The sequence below is a fragment of the Heterodontus francisci genome, chromosome 34 (genome assembly GCF_036365525.1).
Source record: "Heterodontus francisci isolate sHetFra1 chromosome 34, sHetFra1.hap1, whole genome shotgun sequence".
NCBI lineage: Eukaryota > Metazoa > Chordata > Chondrichthyes > Heterodontiformes > Heterodontidae > Heterodontus > Heterodontus francisci.
This window is the reverse complement of record NC_090404.1, coordinates 28,315,665-28,336,943: the sequence shown is the minus strand read 5'-3', so window position 1 is coordinate 28,336,943 and position 21,279 is coordinate 28,315,665. Positions and strand designations below refer to the sequence as shown.

Genomic DNA, 21,279 nt, shown 5'->3' with positions numbered 1-21,279 from the left:
CACAATTCAACATGGTGGCTCCTCATCAGAGCCCTTTCCTATCCTGAGTGGTGTGAAACAGGGCTGTGTTCTCGCACCCACACTTTTTGGGATTTTCTTCTCCCTGCTGCTTTCACATGCGTTCAAATCCTCTGAAGAAGGAATTTTCCTCCACACAAGATCAGGGGGCAGGTTGTTCAACCTTGCCCGTCTAAGAGCGAAGTCCAAAGTACGGAAAGTCCTCATCAGAGAACTCCTCTTTGCTGACGATGCTGCTTTAACATCTCACACTGAAGAATGCCTGCAGAGTCTCATCGACAGGTTTGTGGCTGCCTGCAATGAATTTGGCCTAACCATCAGCCTCAAGAAAACGAACATCATGGGGCAGGATGTCAGAAATGCTCCATCCATCAATATTGGCGACCACGCTCTGGAAGTGGTTCAAGAGTTCACCTACCTAGGCTCAACTATCACCAGTAACCTGTCTCTAGATGCAGAAATCAACAAGCGCATGGGTAAGGCTTCCACTGCTATGTCCAGACTGGCCAAGAGAGTGTGGGAAAATGGCGCACTGACACGGAACACAAAAGTCCGAGTGTATCAGGCCTGTGTCCTCAGTATAATCTGTGACTTTTCTAATATTTGTCAGTTCCGAAGAAGGGTCACTGATCCGAAACGTTAACTCTGCTTCTCTTTCCACAGATGCTGCCAGACCTGCTGAGTGAATCCAGCATTTCTTGTTTCTGTGTCCTCAGTACCTTGCTCTACGGCAGCGAGGCCTGGACAACGTATGCCAGCCAAGAGCGACGTCTCAATTCATTCCATCTTCGCTGCCTTCGGAGAATACTTGGCATCAGGTGGCAGGACTATATCTCCAACACAGAAGTCCTTGAAGCGGCCAACACCCCCAGCTTATACACACTACTGAGTCAGCGGCGCTTGAGATGGCTTGGCCATGTGAGCCGCATGGAAGATGGCAGGATCCCCAAAGACACATTGTACAGCGAGCTCGCCACTGGTATCAGACCCACCGGCCGTCCATGTCTCCGTTATAAAGACGTCTGCAAACGTGACATGAAATCGTGTGACATTGATCACAAGTCGTGGGAGTCAGTTGCCAGCATTCGCCAGAGCTGGCGGGCAGCCATAAAGACAGGGCTAAATTGTGGCGAGTCGAAGAGACTTAGTAGTTGGCAGGAAAAAAGACAGAGGCGCAAGGGGAGAGCCAACTGTGCAACAGCCCCAACAAACAAATTTCTCTGCAGCACCTGTGGAAGAGCCTGTCACTCCAGAATTGGCCTTTATAGCCACTCCAGGCGCTGCTTCACAAACCACTGACCACCTCCAGGCGCGTATCCATTGTCTCTCGAGATAAGGAGGCCCAAAAGAAACTCACTTACCCAGCTGCCACCTCGCTCTCCCTGTCGCTGCTGCAAAAAGAAACTGCCGAAACAAAAAGGTATGTTTATATAATTACTATTACTGTGGGTGAATTATCACACTTTTGTCGTGATATAAATGTAATTATAATGTGCTTTGACACTGTTTTCACGGTGTAATTGGAGATGTATTGTGTTGAAGACATTGACAGTGGATGACTGAAATTATTCAACCATGAAATAATTTCTGACTGAATTTAATGATTGAATTCATTGAAGGGACATGATTGGGCATCAGGTTGTTAACAGAAATATAAGCAATGTATCAAGTGGCCGTTTTATGAATGACTCTGGACTTACCCTAAACTCACAGCGCTCAGTTATTCTGTTCTCATTCATTAACACACATTGCTTCAGCCCGGCTCTTCTCTACCACATTAACTGCTGCTGATTGTTCTGCAGTGACCACTACTGAATCTGAATCCGAATGTTTCTTCTGCACCAAACCCCTGACAATGTCCTGGACTGTTCCCATCGTCGATCTTTTCTCCATATTTTGTATAACTGGAGGTATCTCTCGCATCTGAGTCAAAAAGTTTTCATTTCAATTCCCACTATAGGACTAAACTGATCTTCAATGATAACAGTGAGACCTCATCACGTGCCACATCCATGGATATAGATGGACAACGATGATCCCAGCGGATAACAGGAAAAGCGGTCAGATTTATGAATGCATCATCAAAAACATCCCTTCGTCAAAGTGCTAAAATGTTAATTATCCATTCGGTTCTCCCTGAGGATTCTTTGAAACAAGTTGACAGTCGAACTTTCCAACAGTGAATCATTTTACAGTAATTTGTTGGATGAGGCTCTTTTAGGTCCTCAGCTGGATACAATCCCTTTTAAATGCAAGCTTCTCCTACTTCGCGTTAATTTGCACTTTTATTGTCCGTTATTGTATTATTTACTCTCTTAAATATCGTCTGTAATATATTCCTTTATTATGTTTTTTGTCAGTTTGATGTTCCCATATTGGTTTAATGGGTTTCCGATGCCTTCTTGTTCTCCATGATGTTTGATTGTACTATTTTACATTCCAATATTATTGTCCTGTCTGATGTTTAATCCAGATGATTAATTTATACACAGAAATGATTAAGCGATAATTTTCCACTCCGTATCCTTTGTTAAAGTGGTGAATTTTACACAGAATTCTGTAAAACGGATGATATTTTTGTGAGTCAGACCACTAATTTCCCTGTTCTCTCTCGCTCACACACATGCCCTCTCCCTCTTTCGCTTAGTCTCCCTGTCTTTCTTACAGTTGACTTGGCAGTGATTGTGATCCTGTCCCGAGGAAGATGCGGTCTCTTCACATGTATCACTTTCTATCTTGTGTCCATGGCAGTGACGGATCTCCTGGTTATGATCCTTTTGGGGCTCCTTATCTCGAGAGACAATGGATACGCGCCTGGAGGTGGTCAGTGGTTTGTGAAGCAGCGCCTGGAGTGGCTATAAAGGCCAATTCTGGAGTGACAGGCTCTTCCACAGGTGCTGCAGAGAAATTTGTTTGTTGGGGCTGTTGCACAGTTGGCTCTCCCCTTGCGCCTCTGTCTTTTTTCCTGCCAACTACTAAGTCTCTTCGACTCGCCACAATTTAGCCCTGTCTTTATGGCTGCCCGCCAGCTCTGGCGAATGCTGGCAACTGACTCCCACGACTTGTGATCAATGTCACACGATTTCATGTCGCGTTTGCAGACGTCTTTATAACGGAGACATGGACGGCCGGTGGGTCTGATACCAGTGGCGAGCTCGCTGTACAATGTGTCTTTGGGGATCCTGCCATCTTCCATGCGGCTCACATGGCCAAGCCATCTCAAGCGCCGCTGACTCAGTAGTGTGTATAAGCTGGGGGTGTTGGCCGCTTCAAGGACTTCTGTGTTGGAGATATAGTCCTGCCACCTGATGCCAAGTATTCTCCGAAGGCAGCGAAGATGGAATGAATTGAGACGTCGCTCTTGGCTGGCATACGTTGTCCAGGCCTCGCTGCCGTAGAGCAAGGTACTGAGGACACAGGCCTGATACACTCGGACTTTTGTGTTCCGTGTCAGTGCGCCATTTTCCCACACTCTCTTGGCCAGTCTGGACATAGCAGTGGAAGCCTTACCCATGCGCTTGTTGATTTCTGCATCTAGAGACAGGTTACTGGTGATAGTTGAGCCTAGGTAGGTGAACTCTTGAACCACTTCCAGAGCGTGGTCGCCAATATTGATGGATGGAGCATTTCTGACATCCTGCCCCATGATGTTCGTTTTCTTGAGGCTGATGGTTAGGCCAAATTCATTGCAGGCAGACGCAAACCTGTCGATGAGACTCTGCAGGCATTCTTCAGTGTGAGATGTTAAAGCAGCATCGTCAGCAAAGAGGAGTTCTCTGATGAGGACTTTCCGTACTTTGGACTTCGCTCTTAGACGGGCAAGGTTGAACAACCTGCCCCCTGATCTTGTGTGGAGGAAAATTCCTTCTTCAGAGGATTTGAACGCATGTGAAAGCAGCAGGGAGAAGAAAATCCCAAAAAGTGTGGGTGCGAGAACACAGCCCTGTTTCACACCACTCAGGATAGGAAAGGGCTCTGATGAGGAGCCACCATGTTGAATTGTGCCTTTCATATTGTCATGGAATGAGGTGATGATACTTAGTAGCTTTGGTGGACATCCGATCTTTTCTAGTAGTCTGAAGAGACCACGTCTGCTGACGAGGTCAAAGGCTTTGGTGAGATCAATGAAAGCAATGTAGAGGGGCATCTGTTGTTCACGGCATTTCTCCTGTATCTGACGAAGGGAGAACAGCATGTCAATAGTCGATCTCTCTGCACGAAAGCCACACTGTGCCTCAGGGTAGACGCGCTCGGCCAGCTTCTGGAGCCTGTTCAGAGCGACTCGAGCAAAGACTTTCCCCACTATGGTTATGATCACCGTTGTGATATTAAACCGGATTGCTGGTATTTAATTCCCAGTCAGTTTCCTGTCTATTACACCAGTATGCAATCTCGGTAATGCCCTAAACTATGTGATCTTGGACAGTTCTGTCTGGTTAACGGTCACTTGTACCTTTGATCGATGCATAGGCATTTGTTGCCAGAAGCTGAAAATAAAATACTGTACCTGGAAAACGGCATCGTGGGTTGTCGGTACGATCTGGCACACTGACCTGCTAAAAAAAAGCCTTCCGCTTTTTTATATTTGAAGATTTGCATACAATTGATAATATACCCTGGTTCTGCATCACAAAACTAGTATTTTATATGTTACCTGCATGTATCGCATATGACTGGATTTATTCCCTTTTAACCCCTTGTGTCCCATTCATTCTGATTTTACTGCTCAATGCTCCGACTGTCAGACACATTCGAGCGGCCAGTAGAACTCGCAGGAGACTCACGGCCAACAGCAATGGAGAGACTCAGAGTGACCCAGAGATGGAGAAGCGGAAAAAGTTCATAGTTTTACTCTTCTGCATCTCAGGCAGTTTCATCCTGTTATATTCGATTGAAACATATATGATCCTGAGGGGTCTTGTCAGGGTGGATATGGAAAGGATGTTTTTCCTTGTGGGAGAATCTAGAACTAGTGGTTACTGTTTAAAGATAAAGGGGTAGCCCATTTAAGATAGAGATGAAGCGATATTTTGTTCTCTCAGAGGGCCGTGAGTCTTTGGAATTCTCTTCCTCAAAAGACAGTGGAAGCAGAGTCTTTGAATATTCTTAAGGCAGAGGTAGATAGCTTCTTGATAAGCAAGAGGGTGGAAGGTAATCTGGAGTAGGTGGTAATGTGGAGTAATCAGTTCAGCCATGAACTTATTGAAAAGCGGAGCAAACTCGAAGGGCCGAGTGGCCTACTCCTGCTCCTAATTCGTATATTTGTATGTATATTTGATATATCTTATAATTTTCCTTTTTATCGAATTGCAAAATTTAGTTATTTCTGGAACAAAGCGGATATATGCTTCTGCTTATGAGTTCCTGCATCAATCCATTTATTTATGCAGGGACCCAGAGAAAATTCAGAGAGGAGTTAAAGAATGGAGTGAAATATCCACTGAGTCTAATCGTTAAAATGTCTAACTTATGAAAAAGTTATATTCCATCCATTGCTGTTCTTTTGCATGTCACACACGGCCTCCCCTCCCAGAAAAGTAGTCACTCGATTTGAGTTCCTTACTCATTGTGTGAATTTAAGAATGCATAGGAAACGCTCCATCACTGCACAATTCAGTGTTGAAACATATTCTTGTTTAGTTTCCAGTTCTCTTTCCCGTGCTGATTCTAGCTTAATACATTTGCATCATCCCCAAGGGCCCAGAAGTATCATTAGATTCTTGTGGGAGACACAGAATCCGGCCCGTGATCTGTTCTTAGATACCTATGTTAAATTGTTCAATGAAGGGACATTAATATCCCTATTTGGAATGATTTGGGTCTTCAGGATAGGCACTGAAATGGAAACGTGTAATTCCCAATGCATTGTTGCCCAATTCATAAGCACCGTGCCGCAGCCGCACTCTTGTGCCCATTAACATAGGAACAGAGTAAATGCTGGAGGAAAAGGATAAAATAATGTCTAGCTCGTCTTCTACTCTTTTCATTGGCCAGTTAGGACAACATCCCTGCGTCATCAAACACAATTCAAATAAAAGTGCCTCCTTTTTAAAAGGGCTACAAACAAGAAACACCCAAATCATAAAAAGTAACGAATCAAAATAAATAAAGATATTATTTTCACTATCGACTATGCACTCCAGTCATTTTGCCTTCTACTATCCTGGTAGTCCCATTTTGCTATGTTCAGAGATCTTTTCACGAATTATAGCAATCGCTATAAACCAGTCTGCAATTATAAATATAAATTAGCCTACAACAGATCGAGACATGAGGCGAGGAAGACCCCGGTGGCGGAGAGCTTTAGGAACCACACTTACAAAATCACCTGTTCCTCTCAAGCAATGATACACTTGTCCATACCATGTCTCAAATTTCTCATATACTGTATCCCAAAATGACATCCTATGAATGAAATCTATCTAATTAGCATTGCAAGAATCAATGTTACCTGCTTCCGCCTTAGCTGTAGCGATTCTGCTCCATAGAGCGACCACTTAGTGAAATATTGCAGCTGTGACCTCTGGTTCGACTGATCTGGAAAATTTGTCGAGCTCTATATCATCTAGTCCCTTTAGAAGCTGCAAAATAGAAAGCGTACCACCACTCGACCTCCCCTTTGTCTTTAATCACTACTTCTTTAGCCACGTTTTCAACCGCCGGTCCCAATACCATCTTGTGTGGCGTGTGATTGGATAACACGCCTGTGAAGCGTCATGTGACGTTTTACTAACTTAGATGCGCCATTTAAATACAAGTTAATATTGCTGCTGTCATAGAATCATAGAATAGCACAGCAGAGAATGTGGCCATAGTCCCTAGAGTCTGCCTCAGCTCTTTTGAGGAATGGTCCATTTAGTTCCACTCCCCTGTCCTTTCCCCATTTAATGTTAGTTTTTAAGGCTACTGTTGAAATACATGGAGGGCCTTTCGGCAGCACAAGCCACCTCAACTGGAGCACCTCCTCGCCCTCTTGATGGGCCCCCAACCACCTCACCGATTGTCCCTAGCAGGGCCCAAAACGACGTCCCTCTTGCTCTTCTGGCTGGGTGCAGTCCCAGCAGTGGCCACGACTCCCTGTGGCTCTGCTGGGACTGAGGATCTTCCGGCCCCTCTGATCAGCTGGCAGCTCGTGCAAGTGGGAATTCTTGTCTCAAAGGGGCAAAAAGCCCAACCAAGGCCAATTAAGGACCATGCAAAATCACTGCGTGGCTTCCAGGACTGGCAGAGGCGAGCTCTCCTCCGACTTTCACGCTGCTGGGCGGGGCCTCTGCCGTGGCACAAAATTCTGGCCTTTGTTTTCCCTGCCTTGCACAATTACACCATCCAACCTTTCACCTTTCATGCCTCCCACCTTGTCACAGATCTTCTCTTTTGTTCTTTCCTCCACTGTCTCCTTTCCCTGCCTCTGTACTTGCTCAAAATCTGTTACATCTCGTACTTTTTATATCACTTAGTTAACGCCATTGATCTGAAACGTCAACTCTGTTTGTCTCTCCACATGTGCTCTCTGACCTGTTGAGTATTTCCAGCTTTTTGTGCTTTTTCAATATTACATTTCCAACATCCGCAGAATTTTACTTTTCTCTCTGTTTTCTCACTTAGCCAAATTTGTATTCATTTTCTCCCTGTTTATTGTGTACCACAAACTTAAATTTTGCTAAATAGCCTCATATGTGTTATTTTATGAAACACAATTTGTACGCCCATATACACAACATCAACTGCACGGCCGTGGCCAATCCTCCATGTAGCCTTATCAAAATATTCAATCGAGTTAGTCAAAGAAGATTTGCCCTTAACAAATCCGTGCTGGCCCGACTTTATTACTGTACGTCTATCCACGTCGTTATTAGTTTTCTCCGGGATTACTGTTGCGAAGTGCTTCCCCACCACTATTGTTATACTCAATTGCCTGTTATTGACAGTCTTATCCTTCTTCACTGTTCTGCACAAGGATGTGACATTTTCAATCCTTCAGTCCTTTCACACCATCGCTGGACCTCAGGAAGTTGGAAGATTGTGGCGAGCAACTCCACAATTTCTCTCCTTACTTTTCTAAGCTGCCCACTGGACCTTGTTAACCTGCGTTAACCACTTTATGTACTGCCAAAATTTTTATTACGTCCCATTTATCTATTTCATCTTATCTGGTGACCAACAATCTCCTCGTTTCTCCATAAACTTTGCAAAGTCCTCTTCCTTGGTAAGCACTAATGAGAAAGTGATTATTTGGTGCCATACTTTCTGCCTTGACCAGTACATCTTCATTTTCGTCCCCAATCCGCTGCGCCACTCCTTTGAAAAGTTTTATTTTTTTTCTAATTTTCCTACTGTTCCTTGCCTGTGTTTTTAATTTTTCAACTGATTGCTGCACGTACTCTCCCTTTACCTGCTTCATCCGGCTTCGTAACACTTTAGACATCCAGGCAGCTCTGGCTTTGGTTTTCCTCCCATCCCGCCTTGTGAAAATATGCCCAGACTGTGCCTTAACCACCTCCTCTTCAATGTCGTCCATTTCCTCAATACATTTCTGGCTGCTAATCTTTGACTCCAATTTACACGCGCCAGATTCCTCCTTAATTCACTGAAATTCGTCCACTTCCTGTTCAGTACTTTTTTTTCTCTTCTCGATTGTTCCTTGTCTTCTCAATAACCAATCTACATCCCAGAGTACTACAGGAAGTGGCCCTGGAAATAGTGGATGCATTGGTGGTCATCTTCCAAAATCCTATCGACTCTGGAGCAGTTCCTACAGATCGGATGGTGGCAAATGTAACCCCACTTCTTAAAAAAAGGAGTGAGAGAAAAAACAAGGAATTACAGACCAGTTAGCCTTGCATCAGCAGTGGGGAAAATGCTAGAATCTATTGTAAAGGACATGAAAGCAGAACACCTGGAAAGCATAAACGGGATTGGACAAAGTCTGCATGGGTTTACGAAAGGGAAATCATGCTTAACAAATCTACTGGAGATTTTGAGGATGTAACTTGTAGAATAGATAAGGGAGAACCAGTGGATGTGGTATATTTGGATTTTCAGAAGGCTTTTGATAAGGTCCCACATAAGAGGCCAGTGTGCAAAATTAAAGCACATGGGATTGGGGATAATATACCGGCATGGATTGAGAATTGGTTGACAGACAGGAAACAGAGAGTAGGAATAAATGGCTCTTTTTTCGGGGTGGCAGTCAGTAACTAGTGCGGTACCACAGGGCTCAGTACTTGGGCCCCAGCTATTCACAATATATGTTAATGACTTGGGTGAGGGTACTAAATGTAACATTTCCAAGTTTGCAGACGACATAAAGCTGGTGGTGGGGTGGGGGGGGGGGTGGGTGGGGGGGTGGTGGGGAGGAGAATGTGAGCTGTGAGGAGGATATAAAGAGACTCCAATGTGATTTGGACAAGTTGGGTGAGTGGGCAAATGCATGGCAGATGCAGTATAACGTGGGTAAATGTGAGGTTATCCACTTTGATTGTAAAAACAGAAAGGCAGAATACTATCTGAATGGTGATAGATTGGCAAGGGGGAGGTGCAACGAGACCTGGCTGTCCTTGCACACCAGTCGCTAAAAGCAAGCATTCAGGTGCAGCAAGCAGTTGGGAAGGTGAAGGGTATGTTGGCCTTCAATGCAAGAGGATTTGAGTACAGGAGCAAGGATGTCTTACCACAGCTATACAGGGCCTTGCTGAGATAAAATCTGGAGTAATGTGTGCAGTTTTGGTCTCCTTATCTGAGAAAGGATGTTCTTGCCTTGGAAGGAGTGCAAAGAAAATTCACTAGGCTGATTCCTGGGATGCCAGGATTGAAGTATGAGGAGAGCTTGGGTCGACTGGGCTTGTATTCAACAGAGTTTAGAAGAAAGAGAGGGGATCTCATAGAAACCTATAAAATTCTAACAGGACGAGACAGGCTGGATGCAGGGAGGATGTTCCTGATGGCTGAGGAGTCCAGAACCAGGGGTCACTGTCTCAGCATACGGAGTATGCCATTTAGAACCGAGATGAGGAGAAATTGCTTCATTCAGAGGGTGGTGAACCTATGGAATTTTCTACTGCAGAAGGCATTGAAACATAGAAAATAGGAGCAGGAGGAGGCCATTCGGTCCTTCGAGCCAGCTCCGCCATTCATTATGATCATGGCTGATCATCCAATTTAGTAATCTGTTCCCACTTTCTCCCCATATCCTTTGATCCCTTTAGACCCAAGAGCTATATCTAACTCCTTCTTGAAACCATACAATGTTTTGGCTTCAACTGCTTACTGTGGTGGCGAATTCCATAGGCTCACCACTGTCTGGATGAAGAAATTTCTCCTCATCTCAGTCCTGAAAGGTTTACCCCATATCCTTAGACTATGACCCCCGGTTCTGGACTCCCCCACCATCGGAAACATCCTTCCTGCATCTACCCTGTCAAGTCCTGTTAGAATTTTATAGGTTTCTATGAGATCCCCCCCCCCCCTCACTTTTATGAACTCCAGCGAATATAATCCTAACCAACTCAATCTCTCCTCATACATCAGCCCCACCATCCCAGGAATCAGTCTGGTAAACCTTCACTGCACTCCCTCTATAGCAAGAACATCCTTCCTCAGATAAGGAGACCAAAAAGGCACACAATATTCCAGGTGTGGCCTCAGCAAGGCCCTGTATCATTGCAGCAAGACATCTTTGCTCCTGTCCTCGAATCCTCTCACTATGAAGCCCAGCATACCATTTGACTTTTTTTTCCACCTGTTGGACCTGCATGCTTATCTTCAGCAACTGGTGTACGAGAACACCCAGGTCTCGTTGCAAGTTCCCCTCTCTCAGTTTATAGCCGTTCAGATAATAATCTGCCTTCCTGTTTTTGCCACCAAAGTGGATAACCTCACATTTATCCACATTATACAGCATCTGCCATGTATTTGCCCACTCGCTCAACTTGTCCAAATCACTTTGAAGCCTCTCTGCATCCTCTTCACAACTCACCCTCCCACCCAGTTTTGTGTCATCTGCAAATTTGGGGATATTGCATTCAGTTCCCTCATCTAAATCGTTAATATATATTGTGAATGGCTGAAGTCCTAGCACCGATCCCTGTGGTAACCCACTAGACACTCCCTGCCATTTGGAAAAAGACACATTTATCCCCACTCTTTGTTTCCAGTCCGCCAACCAATTTTCTATCCATCGCAATACACTACCCCCAATCCCATGTGCTTTAATTTTACACGTTAATCTCTTAAGTGGGACTTTGTCAAAAGCCTTCTGAAAGTCCAAATAAACAACATCCACTGGCTCCCCCTCATCAACTCTACTAGTTACATCCCCGAAGAAGTCTAGTAGGTTTGTCCAGCATGATTTCCCTTTCATAAATCCATGCTGACTCTGTCCGATTCTATCACTGTTCTCCAAGTGCTCTGCTGTAAAATCTTTGATAATGGACTCTAGAATTTTCCCCACTACCGATGTCAAGCTGACTGGTCTATAATTCCCTGCTTTCTCTCTACCTCCCTTTTTAAATAGGGAGTGGAGCACGTGAAGGCCAAGTCATTAAATATATTCAAGAAGGAGATAGAAATATTTCTTAATGCCAAAGGGATCGAGGGATATGGGGAGAAAGCAGCAACAGGGTACTGAATTAGACCATCAGCCATGATCTTTTTTGAATGGTCGTGCAGGCCCAAAGGGTCGAATGGCCTACTCCTGCTCCTATTTTCTATGGTTCTATATTTTGAACCCTACAAGAGAAAAAACCTCTCCTCATCTCTGTTTAAAATGGCGACACCGGACTTCAAAACAGCTGTGTCCCCTAACTCGGGACCAACCCACAAGAGAAAACAACTCGACATCTACCCTGCCAAGACCGCCAGGGTCCCACAAACCCCAATCATGTCTCCTCTCACTCCTCCAAACTCCAGTGAATATCAGCCCAGTCTGTCCAATCCCCCACACCCATCCCCTCCCTCCTTCCCCAACCCCCACCCCTGCATGACAACCCACTCACTCCAGGCATCAATACAGCAACCACACCCACCCACCCCGAACCACCTCCAATGCATTCGAATGCCTCCTCAAACAAGGAGACGAAGACTGCACACAGCATTCGAGATGCAGTCTCACCAATGCCCTGTACAACCGAAGCACAACATCCCCACTTCCATCATTTTAAAATCCGCTCACAATAAAGGGCAGCACTCCATCAGCCCTCCTTACCACTTGATGCGCCTGTACACCGACCCTCCGTGGCCCATGCACCAGAACACCGCACCTCAGAACTCTGCAGTCACTCTCCGCCTAAGCAACACTCTGCCTATTAACCCTTCCTGCCAAAGTGCATCTTAGACTTTGTGTAGAGTACTGTGTATAGTTCTGGACATGACATTTTATAAAAGATACACAATGGCCTTGAAAACAGGACAATGAAAATCCACCAGAATGTAACTAAGGCTCTAATGGTTAAATTATGAGGCGAGATGAAATAAATTCGGCTTGCATTCCTTGGAGTATAGGAGGGTAATGAGTGATTTGATTGTTTTTTGAGGGATAGGAAATTAATTAATAGGTTAAATCGAGAGAAACTTGTTTTTCACTTGATCATTGTGGACAGCATGCTTACTTAGAAAAGTGGTCGATAACTTTAAATGGCGTGGAAGTATTCCTGTTCATCCATTGTACACATTCTCTCATTAATCTACCTGTTTAAAGGCATTGAGAGGGTTTCGGAGCACAGGTACAGAAAAAGCTCCAGCTCCCATTTTACATGATGGTTGTTTTGAACATGGTACATTGTGCTCTCATCTTGAAATTCTCTTCAGCATTCAAAACAAATTAATTTGTAAACCTGATGGACAAACAATGAAAAACAAGTCCGTGTTTAACACAATCCCATGATGCTCATTGTCAGATTCATTAGATAAAATGAAATGAATTTGCATTGATGAAATTTGGAAGATGTTACTTGTGTCTGTGCCTTTATTCTATTTATGAAACGTTCTGGCATTGGTATGCTGTTTATGTCTCTTCTTCCACTATTGAGTAAGAAACGAGGTGTTTGACACTGACCAGACCTGCTGTGTGCCTGCTATTTCTGAGCTCATCCTTTATATTTAGTAGTTTTTCTTCCTTGGATCGGTGTCAGTTTCAGCTCAGTGTAACATCAACTTCATCAGAAACTCAAATTTGACTCACTACCAGCATGGACTGGCATTTTCATTTTCATTTTCATTTTCAATCTACCTCGTTTGCACTGAAACAAATTTTGATCGTTATTTTAAATTGGCATGAGATGAGTTTTAGAAATGATCTTTAAATGATGCCAATGTGGTTCAATTCCCTGGGGGGGGGGGGGGGGGGGGGTGGGCGGAGTGGTGACTGCAATTTTCCCATCACAAATTTTACTTATTTTAGTTGCGTAACTTCATATTAACATCGAGGAAAATAGTAGGGTAAAATATACAAGGGGAGATCGTCTCTTTCTGTATTTTGACTGTAAAAGCTTCCACATGTACGTAAAAAGAAAACTTTGGGCTGAGGCAAATGCGTGTCCATTGCAGGCAGAGTCAGGGGAATTTATAATGCGGAATATAGATATGGCAGAGAAGCTGAATGATTACTTTGTGCTAATCTTCACTGAGGAAGATACAAGAAATATCCCAGAATTAAAGATCCAAGGGATTAAGGGCAATGAGGAATTGAAGGAAATTAGTATTAGTAAGAAGGTTGTATTGGAGATATTATTGGGGCTGAAATTTGCTCAGTCCTCAGGACCTAATATTCTACATCCAAGAGTGTTGAAAGAGGTAGCTATGGAGATAGTGGATGCATTGAAGATCATCTTCCAAAATTCTATAGATTCCGGAGCAGTTCCTGCAGATTGGAAGGTCGTATATGTTACCCCACTATTTACGAAGGGAGGGAGAAAGAAAACAGGAAATTATAGACTTGTTAGCCTTACATCAGTTGGTCGGAAAATGCTAGAATCTGTTCTGAAGGATGTGATAAATACACACTTGGATAATAATGATCTGATTGGGCATAGTCAAACATGGATTTATGAATGGAAAATCATGTTTGACGAACCGATGAAGTTTTTTGACGATGTCACTAACAGAATTGACAAAGGGGGTTGGTGGACTTGCCATACCTGTATAATCAGAAGGCTATTGATCAAGTCCCCCATAGGAGATTGGTTTGCAAAATTAAAGCACATGGGATAGGAGGTAATAGTGTGTGGCTTGGATGGGAACTTGCAGATGGTGGTTTTCCACCCACGTCTGCTCTCCTTGACCTTTAAGTGGAAGCAGTCACAGGTTTGGAAAGTGCTTTCGAAGGAGGCATGGTTAGTTGCTGCAGTGCATCTTGTATATTGTACACACTGCTGCCATTGTGTGTCGGTGGTGGAGGGAGAGGATGTTTAAGAGGGTGGATGGGATGCCGATTAAGTGGGTTGCTTTGTCCTGGGTGGCATCGAGCTTCCAAAGTGAATGTAGCTCCAAAAACATTCAGGCAAATTTATTAAAGTTCTTCGAAAAAGTAACAGGCAAGGTGGATACAGGGGCACCTGTCGATATGGTGTACTTGGATTTCCAAAAGGCGTTTGATAAGGTGTCACATCAAAGTTTACTGCACAAGATAAGAGCACACGGTATAGGGGGTAACATTCAGCATGGATAAAGGACTAGTTAGCTAACAGGAAGCGGACAGCAGGGATAAATGGGTCTTTTTTCGGGGTGGCAAGCTGTAACTAGTGGAATGCCACAATGGTCAGTGCTGGGGCCTCAACTAATTACAATTTATATCAATGACTTGGATGAAGGGACCGAATGTATGGTAACTAAATTTGACAATGATAACAAGACAGGAAGGGAAGTAAGTTTTCAAAAGTGGAATGACGATAGATTACGTGAGTGCGCAAAGATTTGGCAGATATTGAAAAATGTGGGAAATTATGAACTTGTCCACTTTGGCAGAAAGAATAGAAAAGTTGTATATTATTTAAATGGAGAGATAACTCGGTGGTACAGGGGGATTTGGGTGCCCTGGTACATGAACCATAACACGTCAGTATGCAGGTACAGCAAATGATTAGGAAGGAAAATGGAATGTTTGCATTTATTTCAAGGTGAATCAGGTATAAAAATGTGAAGTCTTATGGCATCTGTACGGGACATTGGTGAGACCACAGCTGGAGTACTGTGTACAGTTTTGGTCTCCTTATTTGAAAAAAGGATATAATTACATTAGAAGCAGTTCAGAGAACGTTCACGCGACTAATGCACAGGATGACGGGCTTCTCTTATAAAAAGAAAAGGTGCACAGGTTGGGCCTACACCCATTGGAGCTCAGAAGAACGAGAGGTGATCGTATTGAAACACATAAGATCCTGAGGAGACTTGATAAGTTGGATACTGGGAGGATGGTTTCTCTTGTGGGGAAGACAAAAACTAGGGGGCACAGTTTAAGACGGAGATGAGGAGTTTTTTTTTCACTCAGAGGGTCTGAAGTCTGTGGTGTTCCATTCCCTAGAAAGCATTGAAGGCAGGGTCCTTTAATTTATTCAAGGCTGAATGACACTTTTGATAGACAAAGGGGGTCAAGGATTAGGGGGGAGGGGTCGGGGGGGGGGGGGCGGTGGGGAGACAGGAAAGTGGAGTTGAGACCACAACCAGATCAGCCATGTTCTTCTCAAATGGCAGAGCAGGCTGGAAGGGCCAAATGGCCTATTCCTGCTCCTAAGTCCTATGCTCATACGTTCCTGTGCACACACAAAGTAACCTTGCTGAATAGGGACCTGTCAACACAGAATGTAAGCGTGTGGAAGCTGACATGTACAGACTGAATGAAACTGCACTGAACTGAACATGTATACATTGAATGCAATCACTTTGAGCCGGACTTGTCACCACTGAATGCAACCATGCTGAACTGGACCAGTCCATACCGAATGTTACCGCAATGAACTGAAGTGACCTTGTCAAAACTGAATGTAAGTTTGCTGAACTGGTCCTGCCCACCAGAACTATAAATGCGCTTACCTGGACAAGTCCACACTCACTTTAAGCTTGTTGGAACGGTTATGTCCTCGCTGGAATCAAACATGCTGAACTGGAACTTTTGCACTGAATATAACTATCCTGACTTGGATATGGATCTGCCTGTACTAAGTAAAGCCAGACTGAATTGGTCATGTGCACACTGAATTTAATCGTGTTGAAGTAGACCTGCCATTATCTGTATGCAAGCTTGTTCAAGTGAACCTGCCCATAGTGAATGTAACCGTGCTGATCAGAACAGAGAATGCAACTATGCATCTGGTCTGGACCAGCTTACACTGAATTTAAATATGCTGAACAGGACCTGTCCACACCGAATGTCAGGGCACTGAACTGTACATGTTCAGACTGAATGTAACTGTTCTGCACTGGACGTGTTTAAGCTGAACTGGCCTGCCCACAATGAATATAACGGTACCGACATGGACAAGACTGCAAGGAAAGCAATCGTAAAAAACTAGGTCTGTGCACATGGAATTTAACCATGCATAACCCGGCCTGTCTACACTGAATACATAGACAGTTGCCTTAACGTGAGTGTGCAGTCACTCTGAGATTTAGAATCACGTTGCATGTGACGCATGATCACACAGATTGAACAGTGATCAGAGACGAGAACTTGGCTGTGCTTTCCTTTCGGATCAGAATATCGCTGGTCAGTTATACCCTGTGCTGAGACCACTTAGCTCAGCAATGAGTGGGTTAAACCGATGATTCCTCGTTTACAACTCTCACGTTAACCATTGCAACCACCTATTTAGCTTTTCATTATCTTTTATGAAAAAAAATGTAATTGAGATCGTGCTGCATTCTCTGGGTATTTCACTTCAGAGCCGTGTCAGTGCCCTTGAAAACATTCCATTCAATCAAACATGAGCCTGACATCAGCTTTAATAATGTGTCTGTTTCAATTAGTGTAATTAATGTAAAACAGTAAACCATCTAATTGACTCCCTGGAGCCTGACTGCAAGTATAAATGTGACCATCTTTCGGCATAGTGCAGAACACGCTAAGATCTTCTGATAGAAATGCACGGATTACCAAAAGGTCTTGTGTTTGCCATTTACTATCCCGTCCTTGCAGCTATCGGGATTCCCGGTAAAGTATTGTAGTTAGTTATCAGTTACAGGAATTATTGACGACCTGCATCTCTGCTTTCATTTACCACTGGTTTTTCTCCACCATGCCGATATCCTTTCTCTCATCTAATAGAATAATTTCTCCACTTTAACTGGATAATTTCTTCCATTTAATCGGCCAATTTCTCCTTTTTAACTGGTATAAATTTGCCCCATTTAGAGAATGTTTTTCACTTGAATGGCATTAATTCTCTGTCTTAACGATATAATTTCATCCCTTTACTGACATAATTTCTTACCATTAATGATGCAATTTCGCTCCTTTAACATTAAAATTGTTTCCATTTAGCAGTATAATTTCTTCAGATTACCGGTATAATTTCCCCCCTTTAATGGTAAACTATTTTCTATTGACCGGTACCATTGCAGCCTTTTAATTACAAAGTTTTATTTCCATTTACTGCGACAATCTCATGATGTAAATATTGTGTTACTGACACTGTTACTGTGGTGAAATGTCACCCTGGTATCGCAATGTAAATCCAATTATACTGTGTTATTAACAATGCTACAGTTTGTGAATTTTCCCACTGATCTCACAGTGGAAATGGAGTTCTATTGTGTGCTGATATTGTTACTATCGGTGAATTGACACACACATATCACGGTGTAAATGTACAGCTATTGTGTTATTGACACTGTGGGTGAATTATCACCCTGTTATCACGGTGGTAAATGTCGATCTGTTGTATTGTTGACACTGTTACTGTGGGTGACTTTCTCCACTGTTATCAATGTGTACATGTAGTTCTACTGTGTTATTTACACTGTTACTGTGGGAGAATTATCACACTGTTATCACAGTGTAAACATAATTCTACTGTGTTATTGACATAGACTGTGACAGAGTAATTGCCACAAATGATCATTGATTGAGACTATTGAACCATTGAATAATTCAAGAATGAATTTAATGAATGAATTTACTGAATGGATGCATCGACTCATTGACAGAAATATAAGCAATGTAACAGTGGCGCAGTGGTGCAGTGGTTAGCACCGCAGCCTCACAGCTCCAACGACCTGGGTTCAATTCTGGGTACTGCTTTGTGGAGTTTGCAAGTTCTCCCTGTGTCTGCGTGGGTTTTCTCCGGGTGCTCTGGTTTCCTACCACATGCCAAAGACTTGCAGATTGATAGGTAAATTGGCCATTATAAATTGCCCCTAGTATAGGTAGATGGTCGGGAAATATGGAGATAGGTGAGGATGTAGTAGGAATATGGAATTAGTGCAGGATTAGTATAAATGGGTGGTTAATGGGTGGCACAGACTCGGTGGGCCGAAGGACCTGTTTCAGTGCTGTATCTCTAAACTAAACAGTTGCCATTTTATGAATGGCCTATATTTGTCCCCAGCATCACAGAGAACTGTGTTTCTGCTCTCAGGGCTGGATTTTATGCCCCCCACCCCCGATGCGGGACTGGAGGCACGGGGAATCACAATGGGTGTTAAAGCGCAGAGGGTCTGTTGCCTTGTTGCCAAGCAATCGTACCAGGGGCAGGATAAGCCGTCGATGGCCTTCCTGCCCAGAGGTCAATTGAGGCCATGAACTGGCTGTTAATTGCCAATTAAGGGTCTATTCCCACTGCTGCTGAGATTGTACCAGCGGTTGGGATGGGGGGTTGTGATGATGGCACCGCCATGCACAGAGGGTGCCTTGTAACACGAGAAACACTCCCTGTGGACTTGGGGTGGGATGTCCTTCCTCCAAAGGCAATTGTGGCCCATGGAGGACCCCGCCAGGAACCAATTCAGCCCCTCAGTAATACCCTCCCCTTTGACTGCACGATTATCCCCTCGCTTCCCTCACCCTGCCTCACCTGCCCCTGGTTTGGAGTTCCAGTACTGGCTCTAGGTCCAACGCCTCTACCATAGTGTCAGTCAGTGGCCACCGCTCCCGGTGGCACTGCCGATACTGCTGAGCTGCCGGCCCTCTGATTGGCCGGCAGCTCTTGGAGGTGGGATCCCCGTCTCTGTGAGACAATTACATGCAACAATATCGAAGGATCCCTCAGTGAGAGCTGCTGAGATTGGATCTCCTTCTGCTCCAGCACCTTGTAATGACCCGGGCTGTACCCGTCTTCACATTATTCTCCACATGAGTGAGGCTGCATGAATCATGGCGTTTCTCACATCTGAGGCACTAGTTTTAATATTAGTATGTACTATAGGACTAAGTTGATCATTTGTACCGAAAGTCAGCACAGTACTGAGGAAGTATTACATCCTAGGTATGTTCTATCCCCACAACCCCCACAAGCCCCCCCCCCCACCCCCTGCCCCCCAACCCTATGAGAGTTTATCACTTTCCAGTTCTGTTGGATCAGATCAACACCGAAGTTCTCAGGAGAAACGCTCGACTTATCACTGCGTCTGCACCAACATCCCTTCCACAAAGTCAGAAAACGCTAATTGTTCATTCGCTCCTCTCTTTTTGAGCAAGTTGACTGCTGAATTGTCCAAAATTGCATAGTTTAACTGTAATTCATCGGATGACAATGTGTATAATCCTTAGTGGAAGGGATCGCTTCAAACTCAGGGTACATGTCAAAGTTGTAAATTTCGCACAGAATCCCGCAAAATAAATGATGATTTTGTTGCGAGTCAGACTAGTAACCGCCCTGTTCTCGCTCGGTCTCTTATACATACACTCTTTCACTCTTCCATTTCTTCTCTCTCAGTCACTTCTATCTCTCTCTTGTACAGCTAACTTGGCAGTGATTGTGATCCTGTCCCGAGGAAGATGCGGTCTCTCCAGATGTATCACCTACTACCTGGTGTCCATGGCGGTGACGGATCTCCTGGTCATTTTCATTGCTGTGATATTAAACCGGATTGCTGTTATTTATTTCCCAGGCAGTTTCCTGGACATCACACCAGCATGTAGTCTCCGTGGTGCCCTCTACTTTGCAGGCATAGATAGTTCCGTCTGGTTAACAGTCGCTTTCACATTTGATAGGTTTATAGCCATTTGTTGTAAGAAGTTGAAGATAAAACATTGCACTGAGAGAACGGCGGTGCGGGTTATAGGAACGGTCTGTACACTGAGCTATTCAAAAAATACCTTCATGTATTTTGTTTATGAACCTTTGTATATAAATGAAAATATACCCTGGTTCTGCAGCATAAAATTAACATTTTATACATCACCTGCATGGGCCGCATATGAATGGATTCATCGCCTTTTAACGCCTTGTCTCCCATTTATTCTGCTTTTAATGCTCAATGCTCTGACTATCAGACACATTCTAGCAGCCAGTAGAGCCCGGAGGAGACTCCGGGCCCACAGCAATGGAATGAATCAAAGTGACCCAGAAATGGAGAAGCGGAGAAACTCCATTGTTTTACTCTTCACCATCTCGGGTAGTTTCATCCTGTTATACTTGCTACATTTTATAAACTTCCTCTACGTCAGAATTGCACGTGTTAGTTATTTCTCTGGTTCCAATTTCAGCCAAACAAATTTTATTCTGGAGGAAAGCGGATATATGCTTCAGTTTCTGAGTTCTTGCATCAACCCGTTCATTTATACAGGGACCCAAAGCCAATTCAGAGCCCAGTTAAAGAAAGGAGTGAAATATCCAATGAGTCTAGTTGTTAAATTATTTAAATGATGAAAATAATAAAATCGAGCATGAAGTGCGGATTATATTCCACGCATTGCCCTTCTTGTTCATGACACACTGTGTGATTTTAAAAGGTATAAGGAACACTGCATCAGCGCACAATTCAGTGTTGTGGCACATTCTCAGTTAGTTTTCAGTTCTCCTCCTCGTGGGGACTCAGTCCTGGTGCAGTTCCATCAGTCTTGCCGGTCCCAGATTGTCTCTACCTTTATGTGGGAGACAGAAGTCCCGACCCCTGATCTGTTATTAGACACCACGTTTAACTGTTTATTGAAGGGACCACGATATCCCTGCTGGGTATGGTTTGAATCTTGAGGATAGGATGGTCTCTGACATAAGAATACTGTCCTCATGCATTGCTCACTGCTCATTGGTCACTGCCCTCCAGCCACACTCCTGTTTCCATAAACATAGGAACAGAGGATATGTGGGAGAAAAAAAAACACCAGCTGGT

General features: G+C 44.0%; 2 protein-coding genes across 2 annotated transcripts in view; both read left to right on the top strand.

The window, feature by feature from the left end:
• LOC137349252 (zinc finger protein 229-like) overlaps nt 1-21,279 on the top strand; it is a 725,490-nt gene that overhangs the window by 626,601 nt on the left and 77,610 nt on the right. The gene's annotated exons all lie outside the window — the stretch shown is intronic.
• LOC137348772 (probable G-protein coupled receptor 139) lies at nt 17,089-20,813 on the top strand. The gene is made up of 2 exons (XM_068014020.1): nt 17,089-17,158; nt 19,906-20,813. The coding sequence occupies exons 1-2, from the start codon at nt 17,089-17,091 to the stop codon at nt 20,811-20,813; spliced, it is 978 nt and encodes a 325-aa protein (XP_067870121.1).